At 27.1% G+C, this 24,857-nt stretch overlaps 1 protein-coding gene across 2 annotated transcripts in view; it reads right to left on the bottom strand.

The window, feature by feature from the left end:
- Positions 1-9,190: 9,190 nt before the first annotated feature.
- Positions 9,191-24,857, bottom strand: part of LOC145849858 (uncharacterized) — a 30,142-nt gene continuing 14,475 nt past the window's right edge. Inside the window, exons 15-26 of one of the 2 annotated variants that reach the window (XM_082954942.1) lie at positions 24,350-24,556; positions 22,939-23,086; positions 22,045-22,158; positions 20,507-20,700; positions 17,027-17,137; positions 16,224-16,320; positions 15,553-15,653; positions 12,603-15,108; positions 12,212-12,379; positions 11,872-11,935; positions 10,826-11,691; positions 10,488-10,749 (exon numbers count right to left, since the gene is read on the bottom strand). In XM_082954942.1, the coding sequence (XP_082811068.1) occupies positions 10,622-10,749; positions 10,826-11,691; positions 11,872-11,935; positions 12,212-12,379; positions 12,603-15,108; positions 15,553-15,653; positions 16,224-16,320; positions 17,027-17,137; positions 20,507-20,700; positions 22,045-22,158; positions 22,939-23,086; positions 24,350-24,556 (4,704 nt within the window). In that variant the 3' untranslated portion in view covers positions 10,488-10,621. Of the gene's footprint in view, positions 11,692-11,871; positions 11,936-12,211; positions 12,380-12,602; positions 15,109-15,552; positions 15,654-16,223; positions 16,321-17,026; positions 17,138-20,506; positions 20,701-22,044; positions 22,159-22,938; positions 23,087-24,349; positions 24,557-24,857 lie in introns of both variants that reach the window. The other variant, XM_082954941.1, reaches the window with a different exon arrangement.

The raw sequence follows: 24,857 nt of genomic DNA, 5'->3' as shown, positions 1-24,857 counted from the left end.
AACACGGCTAAAATAAAATAGCTAAAAATGTGTTGAACTTATTATACTAAAAAAAAATTTTCATCCAACAAAGAAAGTTTTAATTAAAATGTATTGTATTAGAAATATCACTGCTCATAAAAACCAGCCAAATGGCAAAAAGTAAGGAATGTAAAAGTAAATTAAGACTTTGAAAACTTAAACATAATGTTTCAATGTTGTCAGAAAAGTATAAGTGTCAACTTTTCTAATTTAATGTATTAATCAGTGAATAAACATTTTAACGTACAATAAAAATTCACTGTGTTAGAAATGTCACTTCTCATAAAAAAAACGGCCAAATGGCAAAAAGTAAGGAATGAACAATTAAAATAAGAACTTTAAGAACTTTAAAATAAATTTTGAATGTTGTCAGAAAAGTAGAAGTATCGACTTTTTAAATTTAATGTATAAAGCTGTGAATAAACATTTTAACATACAATGAAAAATCACTGTATTAGAAATGTCACTTCTCATAAAAAAACGGCCAAACGGCAAAAAGTAAGTAATGGACAATTAAAATAAGACCTTTAAGAACTTAAATATAACGTCTCACTGTTGTCAGAAAATGATCAGTATCGAATTTTTTAATTTGGTGTATGAAGCTGTGAATAAACATTTTAATATACAATGAAAAATCACTGTATTAAAAACGTCACTTCTCATAAAATGTAAGGCCAAACGGAAAAAAGTAAGGAATGGACAATTAAAATAAGACCTTAAGAACTTAAATATAAAGTTTCAATGTTGTCAGATAATAGTATGTACCAACTTTTTTTAATTTAAAGTTGAATGTTTTGTATTAGGTTTTATAGGATATTGAAATATCATAATATCAAATATCACAAAAACTTCTTGCTAGTCACTTAACATTGATTTACCACTTAACAGAGTACAACACACTCAGACTAACTTTGCCTAGTTTGAACTTTTTGTAAAAAGACTGATTAAGTTTGGTTGGTTTTTTAAATTAAAGGCTAGTTTTTGAATATTTTGTAAAACTCAGGCTAGACTTTGTTGAATTAACAATAATTTATAATGGAATCAGTAAAAATATATTTATTATCTTTTTTATTTAACAGTGTTAATTAAGACTTCTTGCATTGGAACTAGCTCTAATTTATACATTTAAAGTATTTTTCAAAACCTAGAAAATTCTGAGAAAATTTAATCTGAAAACATATATATTTTTAAATGGCCATTACTGATATAAAAAATAAGTTCAAAGTTCAAGTAAATATATGCAAAAGCAGAAAGCAGTGGTTCTTAACATCTAAAAAACCTATTCACATTGAACCACTGAAAAAATGAGAACAATAAACAAATGATAAATGCGCAGAAGACAATTAATCTATAACTTTTCTATTAGGATTTATATTATGTTACTTTTCAGTTTTCCTAATAATTTTTTTTGTATATGTTGGTCACAGGGTTTCAACCCTGCAAATTTAACTCAGAGAGTCTCCAAAGCTGTCATTAGGACCCCTAAACCACAGTTAAATGACATATTAATACTTTTTAATAAGCATTAGAAGTAGAAAAGGAATTATTAAGATTAAACTTAAACATACTTTTATATCTCAAAAATTTTTCTGTGCTTACTAAAATATAGTGTTCTACCAAATCCAAATGTGGCTGGATCTAGATCAAAACAGGTTAAGGTTTAAAAATAGACTAGATTATAATCCATACTGAATCTTGATTTAAAAAACAGATTTCAGTTTGGCGTGAATTTAGATTAAAGATCAAGATCAAGTTACATTTATTACAAATCATATGCACATTTTTTCAAGATAGCTTTAGGCAAAGAGCCAAAAAAAAACAATGTTTTCTAATAAAATTAGTTTAGTTCATAGTCTCTTTTCAGGCTAGTCTTTTGGCTTCAAAAAATGATAACCAAGTTTATATAAGATCAAAAACATCAACTAAAGTCTAACAGAGTCTAAGCCTAGACTTTCAAATGTCATGAGACAAGGTTAATATTAGTGGTATTACAAAATGCCTACATGTTAACTGTATAAAGAGGTATCCTTCATCTGGTTACATGACAATTCAAGTTTGGACAACTCAAATTCTTAAAAAAAAAGTTAAAAGACTATATCCCAAAAAGAAATACAAATTTGAAAAAAATAAAAAATACATATGTTGATCTTATTAATATCTACAAGCCACTTTTTCTATTTTGCAAAATCTTAAATATTTTTAAAGATACTAAAAATGACTATGTTTTTAAATTTATTTAAGCCATATCTCAAAAAATAAATAATATTTAGCAAAAATAAAAAAATGGCTTGTAGATATTACTAGGACCAACATATATTTTCTTTTTATTTGACAAATATACACACTACTTTTTTAGTTGTGGCCCTTTCAAAATTATTTTTAGAATTTGAATAGTCTTGCACACCTTCACCCAGTAATTTACTGTCTTACTTTTTATTTTGTATGATGACAATTAAAAATGAAATTTAAAACTTTATTTAAAATTAGTTTCCCTAATTTAAAATTCAAAACTATAACTTAACAGAACCCTATCTTTAAAAAGAGCAATAAGTTGGTCTCAGTTTATAAAAAAATTATATCATCTTAGTTTAGCTTTTAGAAAAAAAGAATAAAATTCTGCTTAAACTTTTATAATTTAAGTACAAGCAAAGCGAGATTTCCATAACTTTTTTTGTGTAGCAAATAATTTGCATAAAGTTGTAAATCGTATTTGCTAAATCAACCAAAAAAACTTTTTTTTTTGTTGTTTTTAACTAATAATTAAAACCTTTTTTCTTGATTATTTGTTTGTGTAAGGTGGGTTAGCGATAAGGGTATAAGTAAAATAAAGAACTTTCGTAAATAATTTGCACAAACTTGCAAATCATATTTGCTGATTATTAGCATCCATTCGAGTCAAAGTTTTACAGTATTAGCAATATCGCCTCTTCTGTGGCGGTTTCGACTATCAGGAGGCCTTAACTATTAAGAATGCAAAAAGTAAGTTGGAAAGTTACTTGTAAAACTCTCTAAAAATGGGAGGCTGTTTTTTTAATCTTGCTTAGGCGCTTAGGTTGCCCTGGTTCAAGTCGTGTTCATTAACTTAATTTAATCTGTTTAAACATTGCAAATTATTATACTGCTATTTAGTTAGCTTTTGTACAAACTGTTGAGTTATTTATTATAAAACGTTTTTTTAAGCCACAAAGTCAACATAAGTAAACATTACTGTTTATTAAAATAACAATATAAACATTTAAAGTCCAATTAATCTTAAACAGTATACAAAAGACACTCAGTGCAAAAATCCAAATATGTTTCACACTATTTTCTTCAGTGGATACAAGGCAATAAATTAAGAATGAATTTAACTTATTTAGTAACAGTAGTAATCATTATAAACAAATAATAATTACATAAAAAGTCAATTACACAAAATTAATCACAATACTAATTAATAAAGCTAATTAATTACAAACATATAAACACCAAAAAGAGTATTAAGTAAATAAAGCAACACTTTAGTCGAATTCTTTCTGCCTACAAGGGTTGGTTTTTTATTTAAAATACATAGAGCTTCCATTTCGACTAAGTTTAAAACGGTACAACTACTTTTAATTATATTAAATCTCTTCTAACTTAAATTTTTATCACAACTTTGATTGTTCACCAAATGTTCAGCAATAGCAGATATTTTAATTCAATTTATAATTTTAGCAGACTTCTTTTCTTTTTCAGCTGATTTCAAAAGTTTATCAATGCAAGCAGGTATATGTTCTTTGACCCTTTTCTTCAGCTGTCTTGTTATAAGACTGATTTAGTTTTATGTTTTTTAATCCAATAATTTGAGTATCGTCTAAATCCCGACTGATAGTTTTCTGACTAAGTTTTTTTTTTAATATCAAACTATTTTATATTTCATAATGTTCTTTGGTAATTTTTTTCGATCCGATTAGTTTATTCTTGTGCGATTTAGAACAATTTACACCTACTAAAGTATAAGTTTTTTTGTACATAAAAAAATTATAGAATTTAGGTATTGTATGGCATAGTTTTCATAAAACAATTTTTGAAATTGAAACTTTTATCATAGCTAACTTAATCATATTTTTGTTTTAAAATAGTTTTTTAGTTAACTGATACATTTATTTCAAATAATTGCGGCCTGCGAGCAATTTTTTATATGTACATTGGCTTGTTACTTGTAAAGAGCTGTCCTTACAATAATGTCAAATCTAAATCAAGTAATAAGCATCTTCGTTAGATTCCACTATAAAGAAGTTAAATTGCGTTATTTTCCACAACTTGTTTTATTAATACTTTACTTATATTTTTATATCATAGCAGTTCCTTTTTTTGAGTAAATTAGAAAAAAATCATTTATTTATGTCATAGCTTTAAAATAATTAGAGTTTACTTTACTAAATTTAGCTTAAATTAAGCTAAAATATTTTTCTTATAAACCTCAGTTTTTTTAAATATTAGCTTTAAATATTTATGTGAAATATAATGAAGCTTAAAATAACTCCTATATCACTTAATAACCAATAAAAACTTATAAATATACAAAGACTTTGTAGATCCTTTCAGCCTGACAAGAACAAATATACTTTTTTGTTTCACTGTATTATTTAAATTCATTCAAATACTATTACATTAATTTCAAACTATTAAATATACTTTTAGAAAGTATTAAAAGTTAAATATCATATTTTTGAACGTCTTTTATAAAAATTGATGAAATTTGTTAACTACTGCTTATGAACTTTTAAAGTAACTTTATTTATGTATATATATATATATTTTACATTTTTTAAAACTGCAACATGTACCTTAATAAAAAATATTCTAAGATGATAAGTTTACTACAGATTTTTAATTGTAACAATTATCAATCGATTTCATTAACAGAAGATATAAACAAAGAAAAAAAATATAATTGATACAGATACTAATTAGCTAATGAGATGGGCTAAAACTCCTCCTAAAAAGTTTATCGAAAATAACAACTGCTGCTAAAGAAATAATAAAATACGTTCTTTTATATATACCGACTGCTTTGAATTTCTAAAGCAACTAAATATTTTACGTTAATAAAATGAGTAAAATAATAAGTTGGCCACAGATAAAAAACTATATTAGTTAAAAATGAGCTGCATAAGTAAAAATGATAACGAAAACTGATAGAGATGCTAATTAATGGACGTTTTGGGCAATTCCTCTTTCACAACCCATTTTTCACCGCACTGAGGGGTTCAGGGAATGCATTTGTAGTGGTTCTTCCTACTCTCCTACTTGGCTGCTTCGAACAACTTGTGCTAGGAAGTTGCATTCCTTATTTTTCCTCAGCTATTTCGATCGATCGTCTGACAGATTCTTTTGTTACGATACCAGATCTGCTACTTCTTTTTTATTTTTCAACTGCTTCAAGTACCTGTTGGTTTAATTTATACAATTTAGCTTTAAGTAATGAAATAGTTTAGGTATTTATTTTAAATCAATTATTGACAAGTTAAACTACCTTTTTATTTTGGATTTGGTAAATACGAGTAGAAACCTAGCTTCTCTACAACCTAATTTTCTTTAATATTCACCTAAGTGTAAAAATAATTATAAAAAGTCACTTAAAAAACTCCAACAGTTAGCTGTATTTATACTTAAATAATAATAAAAGTGCAAATTAACTATTTTATTTACTATCAGGTTTCGGTGAGAAAACTCTAACTTTGAAAATTTTTAATGAAATAGTAAACTTCATTTTTACTTGTATATAATATATTATTATTATTATTAGAAAAGTCTTGATAATTATTTTAAAAATTACTTTAATGAATTTAGTTAAGTTGTTGAAAACTTTTGTTTAATTAAAATAATAACTGGAAATAAAAGTAAAAAGTATGTTATACATAGACTATATAGTAAAAAAGCTCTAAACTAAACCGTCTGAGTCTAGATTAAAGTTTTCATCAGCTACCATTAATATTTGTATTTTAATAAATGGTGTATCCTGAAAAGAAACTTAATTTACAAACAGCTAACAAATTACTTGTAAACTTTCCTTAAAAAAAACTACTTTAAGAAAATTAACTTCTATTTTTATAAATTATAAAAAATAGTTTAACTTTTATTATAAACTTCACGTGTTTTACAAAAACTGAGTGATTAGATGTTATTTACAATCAATGTATCAAAAAAAAAACTATACATTCTTTTTTGTATTTGGACTAAAAAGCTGGATAAACAGTTTTGCTAAATATGCTTTTATATCTTAAAAGTTAATTTTGACTTCATATTCACATTTACATGCAAGGTTTTTTTTTAATTCCAGGTTTTTTAGTGTTTGTTGTTCAAAATTTCATGTTTCTTTCAAAATTTCTCATATTTCAGGTATTTCCAGGTTTATTTTACTTTAACTGTCAAACTACAGATTTTTCGAAGATTCCATGTATTTGGCAATCCCGGTACATCTAAATTGTAATTCGAGCATTTTTTACTATATATCTAATATAATCTGTTATTGTTAGAAAATAATTCTTTAGTCTGATTTTACCTGCAATTACTTTAACCCAACTTCTATTAAAATGTTAATTTAATTTGAAAGTAACATTTACCATCTTTTTCACTTTTTTTTTTTTGAATACCTTTAAATTAAAAAAAAATAAGGCTTTCTATCTATATACCACACTTGGATTTTTTCTAAGGCGTAGTTAAATATGTTTTTTTTTCGTTTTACTTTTTAATAAGCAAAAAAGTAACTAACACGTTATATGAATGTCTTAGATTTGTTTGCTTAGATTTGTGTTAAAAATATATTTATAATACATGAAATTCTTATTATAAGTAAGTTTGGGATTCACTTAGTAGGTAAAACTTTATGCTATAACAATAAATTAAATAAAAAAGTTAAGGCTAAGGTTAGATCCACAACCTTTTATTAATTAAGGCCATATGTGGTAAAAACTTTTCTTTGAAGTTATTTTGTAAAGCTTTTGTTAGGTTTCAAATTCATTATACTGATTTTTTAAATTCAAATTAACTTTTTTTTTAGTTAAGACCAGTCAAAAAGGGAGACTACCATAGGTCTCTTATCGGAGTAGAAAACAAACCAATAAATTATAAAAAAGACTGACACTTATCTCCGCTTTCATTGTTTAAACTAGTAACCTAAAAATTTCATGAAACGTTCCAGGTATAATTTAAGCAAATTTTATTAACATATTTCAAAAACATTGAGAAAAAAAGGCAAAAGTTATTAAAAAGGTTATTTTTTCTAAAATAAACTTTTACTCCAAATTTAAAAATCTGCTTCTACAAAATATTTGGCTGAAAATCTTTGGGAACTTTTGCTTAAAAATGAAGGAAAATTTAGGACTTGAGTGAAATAGCTTTTTATCACTGTTTTAGTTTGAAACTTCCATAAGGAACCTTTTGAACTCTCCACCTTTGACAAGTCATAGCTTAAAACTTGTTTGAGCTTCAAAAATTGTCAAAAGATACTTGAAGCTTTCTCGAAACCCTAAAAAACTAGATCATAATATAAAAAAAGAATTTCTTACCCCCTTCTTACGGCCGTAACTTTGGATCTTGTTTAAATCCTCAGTGAACTATAAGTTTTTGTTTAAGTGACAACAATTTGAAATATTTTATAAAATACAACTAGTTATGTAAAAAGTTTTAAATACAAACACAGATAAAACAAAGTTTTGTATTAATATAGTTTTAAATAATTTACACATACTTAACTTTATCTATATTATTAGAGAAAAAATCTAGGTTTTCTATTTACGTTTCCTTGCAATTGAAAACTTAAATATGCTTTTACTGGAAAACACATTTAAGGAAACAATCTTTTAAATTTTTTAAAAAAGTGTTTGTATTCCGTATGAATATTTTAATTTGTTTTAGCTGTGTGGCGTATAACACACCAAATATTTATCAGTGTAAAAAATTAATCGACATCCATATAGCCTTAATTTTATTTCAAGTATTCTTTAATTCTGAACAAATAAACTAAAAATTTTTTTGAATTTAAAATTTTTCGTTTATTAACAATTAAATAGATGATAAACACGAGATAGTAAGTTTATTATCGTCCAAGCACAGAAACTCTCATAGACTTTAAACTTAAAAAACTAGGGTTTAATTATTAAGAAAGGAGAATAATATATAAAGGTATGAGTATTTTAAAAGCTTTTTTTTTTCGAATATAAATGTGTTTAAATTAATGTTTTTAGTTTTGTTTGCTTAAAAGTTTGCCTAATTCTTTATGAGTTTATCTAAATGCTTTAAACTAGAAGATTTTTTGCTTGACAATGTCAATCTGCAGCACCCCGTAACAAAAAACCACTTGTCGCCACTGCTGTCGACCCTTTTTCTGAAGGCTTAACTTAATTACAAGTAACACATTAAAAATAAGAGCAATTAAAAACAAAGCATATGCTGGTTGTTCTCAGGGAGTTCTTAAATTTTTTTGTTAGTCACAGAAGATTTATTACTGATAAACATAATCATAAAACTATACTAAGTTTCGCCTAAATAAAATTAGTTGAAAAATTTTTAAGACTTAGGTCAAAACTTATACTTTATACATAAATTTTATCAGTCTTATAAACGAGACTTTGCTTTATTATTTTAAAATATCTTAAAATCAACTTGTATAAAAACTCAAATTTATAAATTAAAAGCAATATCAAAAATTTATAACATCTTTATTGACACAAATTTCTGCAAGAAATATACTAATTGTTGAAAACAATAAAATCACAAAAAGACAAACATGTATATAAATATAAAATAATAGTTAAACTCTACTTGTAAGTAAAAATTATATGTTTTTAGTAAAATTAATTTAAATGTTGAGCTTCTTTCAATTAAACCTTTTACTCAGTTTTATAAAAATATAAACCTTATCACCTTTTAAATATAACAAATAACAAAAAATTTCAAGTATTAGCAGCCAAAAATAAACAAAATACTTATTTACTATTGAAACTAACCTATATAAAAACAATACAAAAAGTATAAAGGTTTTATTTATATATAAAAAATTATTTTATTAGGCACAACAATTATCCATATACCAAGTTAGTCCTAGTATTAAACTGTATTTATATATATTTTAAACGATAATTTAAATATTTTACTTAAAAGGAAAGTTTTAAATAATCCTTTAAGCATTAAACTAGCAGATTTAAATACATATTCTATTAGTAACATGTTCAACTTTGAATTAAAAAACACTGTGTGCGCATGTTTCAAAAACGTTAAATTAAAAATCCTAGCAACTTACATTAATAAATATATTACTGTACAAATGGCCCCTATGACGTCATAATAAAAATGAGTCGGCTGCTTGCATAAAAGTTGCAGAGGTTTCAACAAAAATAAGAACTCAAAAATAGCTCAAGCAAAAGGCACCGGAATTTAAATTAAACGTTTGAAGCAACTATAACAGAGTTTTAGTAAAATATTTCGGATAACGATCTAAACTTTAAAAAAAAATCATTTTAAACTTAGGTCAGTAATGAGATAGTTCAGCTAATAGATAAGTAGTATGCGATATACTAAATAAATAAAAATGAATGTAAGTCAAACTTTCGGTATAGTTTTAAATAATTGACACTTAGCTGAACATTAAATAAACTCTGAACGACATTAATACTATAAAACCACAAAAAAAAAAAACATCCAAACAACAAAACTAAACTACAAACAAAACTCTTTAAAATGTTTGCATTTTTGTTGTAGTTTTAAGGAGAATTAAAACTTTAGTAAGATTTTCACTCTTAATAAGCTTTTAGTTTATAATGGTCATTGTCGAAAATTTCCCATTTTATAAACTACTTGTGCCTCTTTGACCCGTTTTTTCTTTGATCTTTGCTCCTCTTCCTTATCTTTGGTCTCGGAGGAGGCGGCGGAGGGGACCTTTTTTCATTGCTTGGCGTCGTCGGGTTGCTACGAGGTGTCTGGGGAGATTTTTCTTTAGGAGTTGGGGGCTTTTTCTGGGGAAAAAGGTTGACCGTCGGTTGTACAGTTGGAAAGTGGTGGTGAAGATCCGGTTGCATTTGGTTGCCCTGGTTACCCGTTATTGTGGGAATCGTCGAAATGTTTGATATCTTGCTCATGTCGGGCCACATCTGTCCGTATTGTTCAAGACCAGGCGTTGGATTCATTTGGTACAAATGTGTTCCGTAGAAATTGTGGGGCTGCGTCAAGTTGCTCGGCAAAGGCGAAATTTGCGGAGGGTTCAAAGTTTTTGTGGTGAAGTTAGGAGGGGGGTAATTATTCAAATAGGAAATTTGTGGCGGAGGAACATTTATCTGGGAGGTGGGCGGAGGCGGTGGTATCTGGGTGATTCCTAAACTCTGAGGATCGTAAGGCAAACTAATTGGTGGCATATTAAGAGGTGCGACACTTGGTGGTGGTATACTTGGCGGTGGGACATGTGGTAGTCGAATATTTGGTGGAGGCTGACCAATTTTCGGTGGTAGACCTTGCGGCGGTAGAGGTCCAAGTTGGGGTCTTTTTGGTGGTTGTCCCAGCGACATATTCAGAGCCTTTGGGGTGTTCGAAGAAGAAATTTTAGGACTCTGACTAATTTGGGAAATTTTTGGACTTTGGCCTAAACTTGGCGCGGGTCCTCTTGGTAGAGGCGGTCGTGGTGCAAACCTATTTGAATTAGGCGGGTAGTAGAAATTATCGTTGCCGGGAAACCTCGGTCTTTTTGCATCAGGAGTCCCTTGAAAGTTTCTGTTAATAGGATTATAAGGGAACCTAGAAGGTCGCTGGTTATTAGGCAATTTAAAGTTGTTGGTAGGGAACTTACCTGGGACTTTATTGAACTTTTTATGTTGCGGCGTATAAACAGTAGCTTTTGTCTGCTGACCAGCTAAAACAGGCTTGTTTTGCACTGGAGTTGTTGTCGTAGGTCCAACAGATTTTGCAAAACTTTTTGACACTGTCGCAGGTTTCATAGGAGTTTTTGAAAATGTTGCAAGTTTTGCAGGAGGTTTTGTCGCTGCCACAGGTTTCACTGGAGTTTTTGCTATTGTTGCAAGTTTTACAGAATTTTTTGGCACTGTCATAGATTTTACAAGAGTTTTCAAAACTGGTGATGGTTTTGCAGGAGTTTTTGAAACTGTTGGAGGCCTAACAGGAGTTTTCGACACGATTGTAGGTTTAACAGAATTTTTCGAAAATCCAGAAAATTTTGAAGGTGTTTTTGTAGTAACTGAAAAAGTTTTAGACGTCTCTGTTTTAATTAAATTCTTAGCAGCTGCAGGCTTTGTTACTGGTACTTTAGCTTGCAGCGGTTTTGGTGCAACAAGTTTTTGGGGCGCAGGTTTGACAGTAGTTTTAGCTGTAGAAGTTGACTTTGTGCTTACATTTTGAACTGAAACATTTTGTGTTGCGGGTTTTTGGGTTTGAGGTTTAACTTGAACCTTTGTTGATGAAGCTGATAATTTGGGTGTGACAGATTTTACTATTGGTTTAGAGGTGACAGGTTTTACTTGGGGTTTTGCTGTTGAAGTAACAGTTACTGGTTTTGACTTTACAAGTGTAGATTTAGCCACAGCTGGCTTTGTAGGTTGCTGCTCTTTAGCATGAAACTTCGTAATTGCTTGTTTATTAGAAGCAGTTGTTTTTGTTGTTGTGAGATTTGGACTACTTACCACAGTGGCTGGAAGTAACCTGAACAGAAAACAAATATTTTTCAAGTTAGATAGTTATTAAACATTTGGAAAAGTGTTTTATATAGTAAATAAAAAACCTTTAAAAATTAGTTTTAAATAAGTTGTCCTGTACGAACTAATTAAAGTTAATAAACAAATATCACTATCAAAATAATATACTTAATAAAAAAATATTTACCTTTTCTTTAAAGGAGAAGCAATACTTTTATTAAAGTTTGAATTCTTTTTGACAGCAGGGTTACCTGTAAAAGTTTTGTATGTTTATTTTACGTTATTCAGATTTTTCATATTAAAAAAATATTTAATGTACCAATTAATGATATATAGTTAGAGTTTTAAATCTATTTTACTAAGTATATGTTTGGTTATAGGAGGTTTATACAATTTTTGTATTATATAAAACTTTTAACAATATAAAATCCAAAAAAATAAAGCTTACAGAGTATAACATGATAGTATTAAGAATCTGCTAGTTCATTTAAAGTACTAGCTTTTTATTATATCTTTAACATTTTCACTTGAAGTTTTAGTAGTTGGTACGTTCACTACAGTACTAGTAGTTGGAGGCTTCTCAGTAACTTTCGGGACTGATGGTTTCGTTGAAGCCTGTACTTTTTCAGAAACAGATTCAGATGGTAACTTTTGGGTCTTGGTTACTGTAGTTGTAGCTGGTTTTACATTAGTTGCTGCAATTAAAAAGTAACATAGTGATGTACATTTAGCAAAAGTGAATCTAGTTTAACTTTTAAGTAAATAAAAAGTTGTCTCTTGGAGATAAATAATTTGATAAACTTATGTAAGTTTTCATGTTTTTTTATTTATCGAACTTGGTTTTAAAAAATTAGTGGAACAAAATTGCTTATTTAGATAATTAGTTTTAATGTAATGTTTTACAATACAATAACTTACCTTTCATTTTATTTAATTGGATAGAGCTAGTCCGTGCAGCCATTTGCTTTTTCGTTTTGGGCCAGTCTTCTTGAACCACTGGTTTTTCGGCTTTTTTGACCACAGTCTTAGCAACAGGCTGGGCAGCTTTTGCTGGCAAAACTGTATTTTTAGTCATGTTGACAACCTTTTTCGGAAGGACGTCAACAGTTTTATCAGCATGTTTCTTTTCAGTAGTTTGGGGCTTTGAAACTTCTCCAGATGTTGCAACTTTAACTTCAACCGGTTTGAAGTTTGTTGAAGTAATGTTGGCAATTTTCTGCGGTTCCAGAGCTTTGGAAACCTTAATTGTAGGTTTAGAGACATCAGCTTTTGACGTAGGAATTTTTATATCTGTTTTGTTTTCTTGAATCAAAGTTACCTGGGTTGGACTAATCAAAGTTGAAGACTTTTTGACTACTGACTGTTGTGGCTGAACAACCTGGACCAAATTTTGAGGTGTATTTTGTACAACATTTATATTGTCGATTGATTGTCGGGCAATGTTTTTATCTGCAACTGGTTGTTGGTTGACATTTCGATAAAAATTTGGTTGTTGGACAACATTTTGGTTGGTAACTAGTTGTTGGGTAACCTTTTGGTTGGTAACTAGTTGTGGGACAACATTTTGGTTAACAACTGGTTTTTGCGCTACATTTTCACCAGTTATCGGCTTTTGTATAAAACTTTGATGAGTAATTGGTTGTTGGGCTACTTTTTTATTGACTACTGGTTGTTGTACTAAGTTGTTGTTAATTAGCGGTTTGTGGACAGCACTTTGCTGCATTTTGTTAAGTGTTTGCTGTATTGGTGTTTCGATTGCAACACTTGATGTAGCTTTATCTACATTAGGTGAAGTCATATTAACAGGTGCTATTTTAACAGTTTCAGGTTTTAAAACTTTTGCAACATCGGACATTTTAACTTTACTAGATTTAGACGCATCAAGTTGCTGGTTTGTTGCTAGATACTTAACTTCAGATACCTGTTTGGAAAACAGATGGCTCTCATTGCTTTTATTGGCAATTACCATATTTTGATTTGTAACTTTATCCTTCGGAATTAATGTTCCCATTTGCATTAAAGTTTGGGCAGTATCGACCATTCTTGGATCATGTGTCGTCGTCAGAGATTGGTGTATAGTCGTAGTTGCTACGTATGGTTGTTCCGGACCCTTAGATAACTTTGAGATGTTTTCCGTTTTGTCTTTCTTAAAAACAACGGTAGTTTCCTTAAAATGAAGCAAATCTTGAATTTCTTCCATTGAAGTGTTCGATAAGGTGTTTGCTGTTCGCTTAACAACAGGGGGGACTGGCAGATTCTGTACGTTCGTTGATTGTAAACTCTGCTGGTTGTTGCTGATTGGTTGATACATTTTTTGGCTATTACTCACCGGCTGGTATGTTTGCTGACTTATATGTATCGGATGTTGCTGGTACTGTTGGTGCTGAAAAGATTTGTGGACAGCAGCAGGGTTGTGGACCATTTGAGAATGTTGAGCTTGAACTAATTGAGCCGTATTTTGATGAGGTCGCATACTTAGATGGGACAAGTTTTGATGATCAGCTACCGGCAGCTGAGTTTGACTTTTAAAGGATGCGTTGTTGATGTGTTGGGATTGCTGCAACGTGTTTTGGTGAGGCTGGACATTTTGGTAGACTTCATTGTTAGTTATCTGGTTAGAAGTAATCTGTGAGACCGTTAGTGACTTGTCAATAATATTTGGTTTGCCAGTTGGTGGTTGACTAGTCTTATCGATGATATTTGGTCTGATTATTTGGAATTGACCCTGGAACTGGTGGTTTAATATTTGTTGGTTTGGATGGTGGTACATGTATTGGGAATTTCCTGTTATTTGCGTCTGGCTTTGAGTACTCGGCTGATTACCAGAAACTGTTTGTTGGTGGCTAGGCTGGGAGCTGTGAACGGCAAATTGGTTATTAGGTTTGTACTGCACCACTGGTTGAGATCCCAATTTTCCAGGATATTGAAAAGTTGAAATTACATTGTTATGTTTACCTTGGGAGTTAACATTTCCTTGCAATGAATCCGGTTGGCTCATGGTCCTCCGAGCTTGCATAGGAACGAGACTGGGGGGTTGAACCTGCTTTGTTGCAGGGGACGATATCTTTTTGGGTGTATATTTGAGAGAGTTAATTTGGTAAACTTGAGGAGAGTTTTGCTGCATTTCTATTGCCGACTTATTTTTAGCAACTGTCGCCATAGCAACCTGAGGAATCTCTGGGGGGTGATAGAGTTCCCCATTGTTGCTAGGCAAAACTTGGGAGAACGAAGAGATTTTTCTATCTGAAATATCTTCAGTTTTCTTCTTTTTCCTTTCTTTGCCGCTTTTCGTTGAACTTCTGCTAGAAGAGGTTGATTTAGTTCTCTTGGTTCCTCTACTTCCTGGCTGCTTAGCAACGTGTTGGTTACCTGACAAATGTGGAGAGTTGAACTGCTGTTGGTTGTCAATATAACCGCTTTGAACCTGCATTAAAATTACCAATAAAAGGAACAACTTAGATATTAAAAAATAATTTATTTTTTATTTCTGAAAGCATTAATAAGAATTATTTATTTTCTTAAAAGATTAGTGTTTATTGAATTATTTGTAATTTCACATTTTAATTCTATTTATCAAGTGATATAAACTATTTAAATCTATTTGTTATGCAAACTTTTTTTATTTATACAAAGTATACTACATAAGTATAAGTTTGCAACTCAGAACTTAATTGATATCTTTGACCATATAAATAAGACAATCTAGCTTATGTTAAAAGATTTTTATTTTTCTAACAATTTCATCAATAAGTAAAACACTTCATAAAATAAACATATTAATATTTTATTTCAAAACCTATTTTTTTCATTTCTATAAAAACAAACAGTCCAAACATTTATTAAATTATCTATAGCTGGCTATACTAACTGGAATATTATTATAAGGAATTCTAATTTGTCCGCTGTAGCCTAAGTTTATGTTGTTATTACAGAGGACAACTTCTTCATGTCTATCCATACCCTGAAAGACTGTAACAAAAATATTTAATTTTTAACAGTGTTTTGAATTTTATATCATTAACACCAATAAAAAACAACATTTTTTTTATACTGTTGTAAACTTATTTAATTAAAAAAACATTACCTATTAACTGGTTGATTAATAAGTATTATCAGTACATTTAAATTTATATTTTTCTTGTTAAAGATGTTTCAAGATAGTTTAACTTAAAGTAATTAAAGTTAAAAACTATAATAACTTTATCTATGCAGTAAAAGCTTAAAACTAAAAAAAAAAAAATTAAATAAAAACTTAAGAATTTCACAACTTTTAACATGAAAGATTACAAACATATATTTATTTTTAATTAAGTATATTTTTCATCAGTTTTCATTGATATTAAAATGTAACTAAACGAATTTTTTTATTATATCTGAATGGATAATACAATTGTATAACAATCATAAAATGTTGTAAAAACTGTTTCCAAATTTTATTAAAAGAGGTATAAATACTTTTTAATCTAAAATACATTATAAAACAATTTTACTACAAGTATATATATATTTATTTCGGTAAATATTAGTAAAAATATTAACCAAAGCTTGGAAGATCTTTGTCTAGTTGATTTTTCATCTTCTCTAATTCTTGAACATTTTCACCCATTTGCTGGTACATCGGCTGGCTAAGTTTCATCTAAAAAAAGGTTGTCTTAGTTAAAATTACATAATAAGTTTGTTGTTGTTGTAATTTTTTTTCCTAATAATCCCAACTTTGTTCTAATAAATATTTTAGTAGTTTTTAATTTTGTATTTTCGAAAAACTCTATTTAATTGAAAGTTAATTCTATATCACGAAAATAAACCTTTTTCAATAAAAAAAAGTAAAACTATACCACTCTGATTCGATATTTTTTCGTAATGTAGAAAAGTTAATTTTTTGCAGAAGGCTACAATTATCAAAAAAAGTTTTATAATTTTTACATTCCAAACACTAATTAATAGAAATACTACCACGAATTAATAAAAATTAAAGAACTTAACTTAATTTAAAGACAAATTAAGGAGTTAAATAAAAGCTTTACATTTTACAATTTTTAGGTTATATATAAATTTTAAAAACTATAACACAAACAAAATGCTAGATTGAAAACGTTTACAAAATACTTTATAACTCAGAATTAAGTGATAAAATTTTTCAGTTTTATTCTTAAGCTTTTATGGTCAGATAAATGTTGTCAGTCTTAAAAATGATAAAAGAGCTGAATAATTAAACAATTTTTATAAATAAGAAAACTCAAAAAAGATTCAGAATTTCAAAATTTGAAATTTTAAGCGAATATCTACTTATTGTATTAATAAGATGTACTCAATAGTAAATATGTATTAAAATCTATACTTACCAGGTTTTTAAAAATATCATTGTTCTTGATAAATTGATTGGTAATTTTCTTGAACAAAGGTAGATATGATAGGAAGTGGTTATTAATATTCAGATTTTTGATCAACTTGAACTGTAAAAATAAACGCTTGAATTAACTATTGAAATAGTTAAATTCTTATTATTGTATAAACAAGTAGTTGTAGTTAAGCCTCAAGCTTTCTGATAATAAATGCAAATCTTTTCTTGTTTTTTATACATCAGGATTTGTCAAAAACATTTGGCTAATTTATTCCAGGTTTTTAAAATTTCCTCAAGGTTTTTAAAAGTAAACATTTTCGGGATTAAAGTTAAGTTTAAGGTAAAAACTGTGTTAAATAGAATAAAAACATTGAAAAGATAGTGTAAAGCTACTTCAAATGTGTTTTCTAATATATAAAAAAATTTGGTGACAAAATTTTTTTATCTATATGGTTAATTTTTTGTGTCAAATCAAAATTTTTCTACATATCATGTAAAAATTGATTGGTAATTTTCTTGAACAAAGGTAGATATGATAGGAAGTGATTATTAATATTCAGATTTTTGATCAACTTGAACTGTAAAAATAAACGCTTGAATTAACTATTAAAATAGTTAAATTCTTATTATTGTATAAACAAGTAGTTGTAGTTAAGCCTCAAGCTTTCTGATAATAAATGAAAATCCTTTCTTGTTTTTTTATACATCAGGATTTGTCAAAAACATTTGGCTAATTTATTCCAGGTTTTTAAAATTTCCTCAAGGTTTTTAAAAGTAAACATTTTCGGGATTAAAGTTAAGTTTAAGGTAAAAACTGTGTTAAATAGAATAAAAACTTTGAAAAGATAGTGTAAAGCTACTTCAAATGTGTTTTCTAATATATAAAAAAATTTGGTGACAAATTTTTTTTATCTATATGGTTAATTTTTTGTGTCAAATCAAAATTTTTCTACATATCATGTAAAAATTGTTTAAAATTCCAGGTTTTTTAATGATTTTTGTTCAAAATTCCAGGTTTTTTTTGTCAAATTCCAGGGTTTTCCAGGTTTCCAAGTTTTTTGTCAACTCTGATACGTCTTAAAAATAAAATTTAACAACTTCAAATTTAACAACAATTTCTAATCAGGGTTGCAAAAGGACTTTTCAAATTTTTTTCTAGGTTTCCTGAATTTATTCCAGATTTTTTAGGCGTAAGTTTTTTGTTTTTTTTTGGAAAATTAAATTTAAGGCTAAAAACTATCCTTCTTAATAGTTTAAAAGTATTGAAAATATACTGTAATGCTACTTTGAATAAATTTTATAATAAACAAAGTCTTAAATAAAACAAACAAAAATTAATTATTATGATAGACGTTTCGTATCTTAACTAAACTTCATTGTTTTCATGTAAAAATTGTTAAAAACTTCAGATATTTTATGTCTACATTGTCAATTTCTAGGTTTTTTCAGGTTTTATAGAAACCCTGTCTAATGCAAAAACAAATTTTGACAAGAAAACTTTTATATTATTTTTTATACTGATTACTGAGAAATACCAAAAGAATAAGTTGCAAATTGTAATACAAATTATTAAAAATTGATTTTATATAAGTAAGATCTTTGAAAGTGACTTTTATAAAACTTAAGAAAGACCAACGCATCATTAGCATTAAAACAATTCGAAAATTAATAATTAACGTGAAAAAAGTATTTTTTAACTTCTACAATAAACAAAAATAACTTGTTTTTTTTTTTATATTACAAACTTATTTTTGTTAGTAATAACTTTAAAATAAGTTATTATTCCACAGCAAAGAATTTGTAAATCATCATTGCCTAAGCGCATGAAACACAGTGTTAAACAATAAACTTTAATTCTAAAACAGTTACATTGATAGCTATAAACTTAATTTTATTTAAAATTTAATATGTTGAACTAGTTAAAAAAGACAAAAGTTATAAGATATTGTTGAAAGAATTATATATTTATAACAAATATAAAAAATGTTGTATTTATCTTAAGTAACTTTGAAAAAAATTAACAACCTCATAAAAATATTATGCATAAATAACACTGGGTGTTTACAATAAGTTTTTGTACTTTGTATTTCAGGTTTTACTCTATAAAACTAAACGTTAAACATGCTAAGTATAAAAGATTAACAAACATCGATTTGTCACTTAAAATTGGCAATAACTTTCTAAAATTCTTCTGCCAAATGAATAGAAGCTATTTAGTAGCAACGAATCTATTTAAATATAAAAACAAGCTGTTAAGAAAATTAAAGGAGACTAACTAGTTTTTTTCTATTTTAATAGTAATGATCAAAATTTCTGTCATAAATTCTAAAAACATTCAAATAATAACTATAAAAGTTTAAAAAACTACAAATTCAATGACGCTAAAATTAGTAGTAGCTCATAAAATCTTGCTAGTAAAATGAAACAAACAAGTAAAAAAAAACTTTTTAAAACATTAATTTACCAAGAAAATATAAGTTTAAGACTGTTTTATTTCGATATAATATCTAAATTAAAAAATAAATAAGGACTTTAGAAAATCATACAGTGCATCTTTACTTTACTTAATGTTTAAAAAAATTAAATGTATTAAGCTTGGTAACATAAGTAAACACTTCAAAAAATACTTTTTAATAGAAACATTATATAAAAAAATTATTGTTTTAAACTTAAAATTTCCAAAAGGTTATTTTGACTAGTTAATCTTGAAGTTTGTTTTGATTAAATTTATTATGTCATTTGATTGTATCTTTATAAAATAAATTTGCCTTTAAGTTTTATGCTCTTTTTTGTCCACAAAATTTTATTTCACTTCAAATGCAACAAAAGTTTTTGTTTTGTGCGATTTTTTTTTTAAACTACAAATTTAAGTGTCTATTTGATATTATCAATTTATTAATCTATCTATTTAATTAGTTTTGTTTAAGTGGCTCGGGTTTGATAGCCGGAGTCCAGCGTTTTAAACTAAACCACAGAAGAAGAAAAAATCATTTAAAAATATAGAGACATATTTCTCAAACTTAAAAAATTATATATTATTTTATGTGTTAATGGCTATATACTTATTAGAATACCAATATTAGTTAGATTATTTTAAGTTAAAAAAATTGTTTAAAAAAAAGTATAGTAGTTTGTTAAAAAATACCACAAAAAATGTTTAGCCTATAACTAATCGTATTTATGAGATAAAAATAATGTATAGTTTCATTTAGAGTAAAAAGTTTAATACTTTTATTCTAATACAACACATTAAGTTAATAATAAATAAACGTTACAGTTTTGCTATTGCTATCTATTTGAAGTATATAAAACTGTTTTTTTCAAAGCTTCTTATGAAAATAAAAGGTAAACATGGGATAAATAAACTAGACAAAATATCTGATCCGTATAAAAAGTATAATCATATATTATTTTCCTAATTTATTTCAAAAGTATCATCACTTTTTACTAAACAACACTATACATACAAAAAGCCACCAACCTGCATTTCTCTTTTGTCCATTTTTCTTTTAGTTTCATTTTCGGTGTGTTTCATCTGATCCTCCAACCTGTTCATTTCCTCCCTCAGCTGCAACTTGTCCTGTGTCCTCTCTTTCTTGTCCCTCTTAACCAGCGAGCTGTCTTCCGCGTTCTTGGCTTGCAGCAATTGCTCCACCATATTCTGCTTCAGCATCACTGCAAATTGTGTGAAAATATCTACCGGGTTGATTTCATGTTAACTTACAGCCGAAACAAAATAATTCAAAGACTTCAAATTAAAAGAAGCCCATGTGAGGTTTTAAATGTGTGAAAATTTTTAAAACACAAATAAAACAAGAGCGTAACTGCATCTTATAAGCTTAAAGTACAAACTACAAGCCAGTTTTTATAGAATTAAAAATCTTATTTAACTTTTGAGAAACTGTAATTTTTGAAAAAGTTTCCGATACAAACGTATGGACCAAATTTTTCGAGGTAAATTTTCTCGGAAATTTAAAAACTTACTAAAAATCTATTTTCTCCTTATTTCTTTGAGTAAGAGACGTCAAACTTTCAGGAAATGTTCTATTTTAGTTTAAAAGACTTTTACTGTTGCGATTTTAAAAATATTATAAATTAAATTATATAATTTTTTTTTAATAGGAGGTTTGGTTTTTTTATAAAAACTTTATTTTTCTAAATTAAAACCATTGTATTAAATCTTTTTTTAAATTTAATAATGGATTTTCTGTAAAAATTTGAAAAATATTGGTTAAAAATGAAGTAAAAGATAGATTTCTAACGAAATGGTCTTTTTTTGCGTATTCGGTTTGTGCCTTCCATAAGGAACCTATTAAGGTCACCGACTTTGATCGCCTATATCTCAAAAATTACTTTAAAATTTTTTAAGCAGTTAGAAATTTGTGATAACGCAGATAAAACTGTATAAAACAAAATCAAGTTGTAAAAGTTAAGAAGTACCCCCATATGCCCTTAACTTAGCATAGAATTTATTATATAAACTTTGTGATAAAAATTTGATAAAAAAATTAAGAGCTTGAAGAAAAAAATGTGAAAAATTATTTTTGTAATGGCTTTTAAGAAAGTAAATTATTAAAAAACTTAAAACAATACAACCTAAGAAATATTGAAATACATTTTGCAATAAATACAAAACTACACAAAATATAATCAAAATAGTTGAAAATTTCAAGCTAAATATTAAATTATAGAACAAACAATTTATAACAAAAATATTGTATTAAATAACTAAAGCTACTCAGCCAACAAGAAAGTTGTATTGGAGCAACATGCACTATAAGTATTTGCGCAACAAAAGCTACCTACGCATCGGTATGAAGGAAATATTTAAGTTGTAATCAAGCAAGAAGCAGTTAAATCATTTCAAATATTTTCTACTAAATAATATTAAGAAGAATTTTTGTTTTAATTCAAAGTAGACATTTACAATTTTATAAATCAACTAAATTAAAATACCAGTATTTGATTATTTTTTAATTTATTTTTTCAAAAATGATTTATAATTAGCTTTAAACTTACACAGGTATCTGTTTATTGCAGCAGTATCGCTTTCAGTAAGTTTATGTTGCTTATCATCATTTGTAACATATAGTATTGGTAAGGACAGACCATCAATATTAGCACCATTTTCATCTAAAAATATTCGTAGAACATTACAAAAAAATCAAGTTTCTATTAAAATTTATGAATTGTTAACTAAATCAAATAAATTTTTATTTAAAAATATTCAAATAAAACCATAGTAGGGTTTTTTAAAACAAGTGATATTTTTACATCTACTTGCAACAGTTGCTTTTTACTAAAATAAAAAAATTAAAGTATCTTTTAAGATATATGCGATCAAAGTTGTTGAACAGAATTTTTTATGAATAATTAATCAATTCAAGGTAAAACAATATTTTAATATACCTACAACACGTCTTAATCAAGAAGACACAGATCTGCTTAATTCTAATGCTAAAGCCTACACTATTTCAATAATTTTTGTATCACCCAGTTAAGGAAAAAGCAAGTATTCTATCAGGGTTGCCACTCGTTTTTTCAAATTTTTTTCCAGGTTTTCCAAATTTCTTCCAGGTTTTTAAAAGTACACATTTTTACATTGTTTTAAGTTAATTTCTATTTAAGAAACTGTGTTAAATAGTATAAAAATATTGAAAAGATACTGTAAAGTTACTTTAAATGTGCTTTTTAGTAAAAAAATTTTTTGATGATGACAAAAAATCTTAATTATATGATGGATTTTTTTTTATCAAATCAAAATTTTACAGCTGAAAATGTTAAAATTATTAAAAATTCCAGGTTTTTTAATCAAAATTCCAGGTTATTTAAGCCTAAATTGTCAAATTTTAGGTTTCCAGGTAAAGTGGCAACCCTGATTCTATGTTAAATTAAAGCATTAAAATAAGTCACCTTTGACATCACAATTACGAGTCTTCTGATCGAGATAGACAATGTTTTCGTTGATGACAGGCTGCTGCTGCTGCTTCTGCTTCCTTCCCCTCCGACTCTTCACAACTGGCACATCCTCCTTCGTGTCCTCTGCACTCTTGTGCATCTTCTAGTGGTTAAAATGTTAATTATAAAATAATTGGAGTCAAAGAAACAAAAGTATTGAAATTGTCAAAATGTATTTTAGAATTTAAAAGTCACAAAAAGCAAATAAATATAATACGTATATATTATGTTTTAATTCATACATTCATATTTCACCTGTATTTTCTAGATATATTTTTGTAATTAACTGAGTTCAAAAAACTTATTAAATTTGATAACTAACTGACATTGTTTGTAATAAAGTTTAAGCATACTCACTTATTTAAACAGTTACAATTTAGTTTACAATAAAAACCAATAAAATATTGTTATTTATAAAAGTATTATTCAAATTTAATGTCGATTTTTTTAAGAAAAAGGTCAAAAAAACAAGGTCAGAATCTAATCTGAGTTCACATTTATTATTCAAAAACTGTTGCAAACATAGCTACAATCAAATACAAGTCTATATTAAACAAAGTTCATATAATTTATATAAAAAATTAATCTTGGCTCAAATCAATAAATTAAATTATGAAAACGATTGATTTTTTTGAGTACTTTATTTGTATATTTTTAAAAATAGGGTTCAAATATAAATTTTGTAAAAAAAACTTAAAGCTACATAAAATACATTTTTGTATGCTGTTCTTTCTTAATTGAGATTTAATGTTGTAATAAGATAAAACAACTTTAAACATTTATAAAACTATACATGTTGTAAACAATTATTTTTAATAGAAAAATGTATTAAAATTGTAACGCATAACTCCTTAAGTTGAGTTTCAAGACAAATAAGTTATTTTTGAAGAAAATGCGTTTATAAGATATCAAAAAAACAGATTAATTTTAAAACATCCCCGGCGGCACTTAAAGATATTTTGTGAATGAAAGTAAAAACTAGCTTTTTTAAACAATTTTGTTATTGTAGTTTGTATAAAAATTTACTTAAAGTTAAGTTTATACTATTTATTCTAAAGTAGTTTAAAACGTAAAATCAAAACTAACTTATCTTTAACATTTTGATATAACAAAAGATTTGATCGAACAAAATAATCTTATAAAGACAATATCGTGTTTGTAGTAAATAAGTATATTTTAGTTTAGATGTGATTTTCTTGAAAATTTGTTATTATAACTAACTTTTTCAAAACTTAAGTTACTACTAAAAATATTTGAACTAAAAAATATTTAGTGTTTTTTTGTTAATTTTTATTTATTATAAAACTTTATAAAAAACACTTAATAAAACTATTTTGTTAATTATGTTATAATTGGAGAAACTAACCCTAGAAGTGTGATCAAGATTGTTCCTTTCACTTCTTCTTTTTCCCTGCGATTGATTTGCTTTTCTGGGAGGTCTCAGCTGTCGCTTCTTCTTTTCACTTCCTTCATCTTCAAAATTTTCTTTCTGATCTTCTACGTGCTCCTTTGAATCTACTTTTGATGTCTCGATGATGTTCGTACTTCCGGAAATTGCATGTTCGTCCGAATGCTGAATTACAAGTTTACTCGAATTAATATAAAACTTACTAATAAACGGAACTATTTATAAAGTTTTGTTTTAGTAAATCAATGATATTAATTAATACTTTCCAGTAACTACAATAATAATTTGAAGTTGAAAACTTTGATTGTTGCTCTCAAAAAAAGTATATAACATTCAATTTAATTTACAATGTTTGGGAATACTATATAGGTTATACATATTACATTTAATTAGTTTTTTATTAACAGCTTCTTTAACGTTTCTTACTTCTATAACTTGACTATTTCATTTTCCAAAAAATGCCTAA

Source organism: Thalia democratica, chromosome 2, assembly GCF_965202585.1.
Source record: "Thalia democratica chromosome 2, ktThaDemo2.hap1.1, whole genome shotgun sequence".
NCBI classification, from domain to species: Eukaryota; Metazoa; Chordata; class Thaliacea; order Salpida; family Salpidae; genus Thalia; species Thalia democratica.
This window is presented reverse-complemented; position numbering and strand designations above follow the sequence as displayed.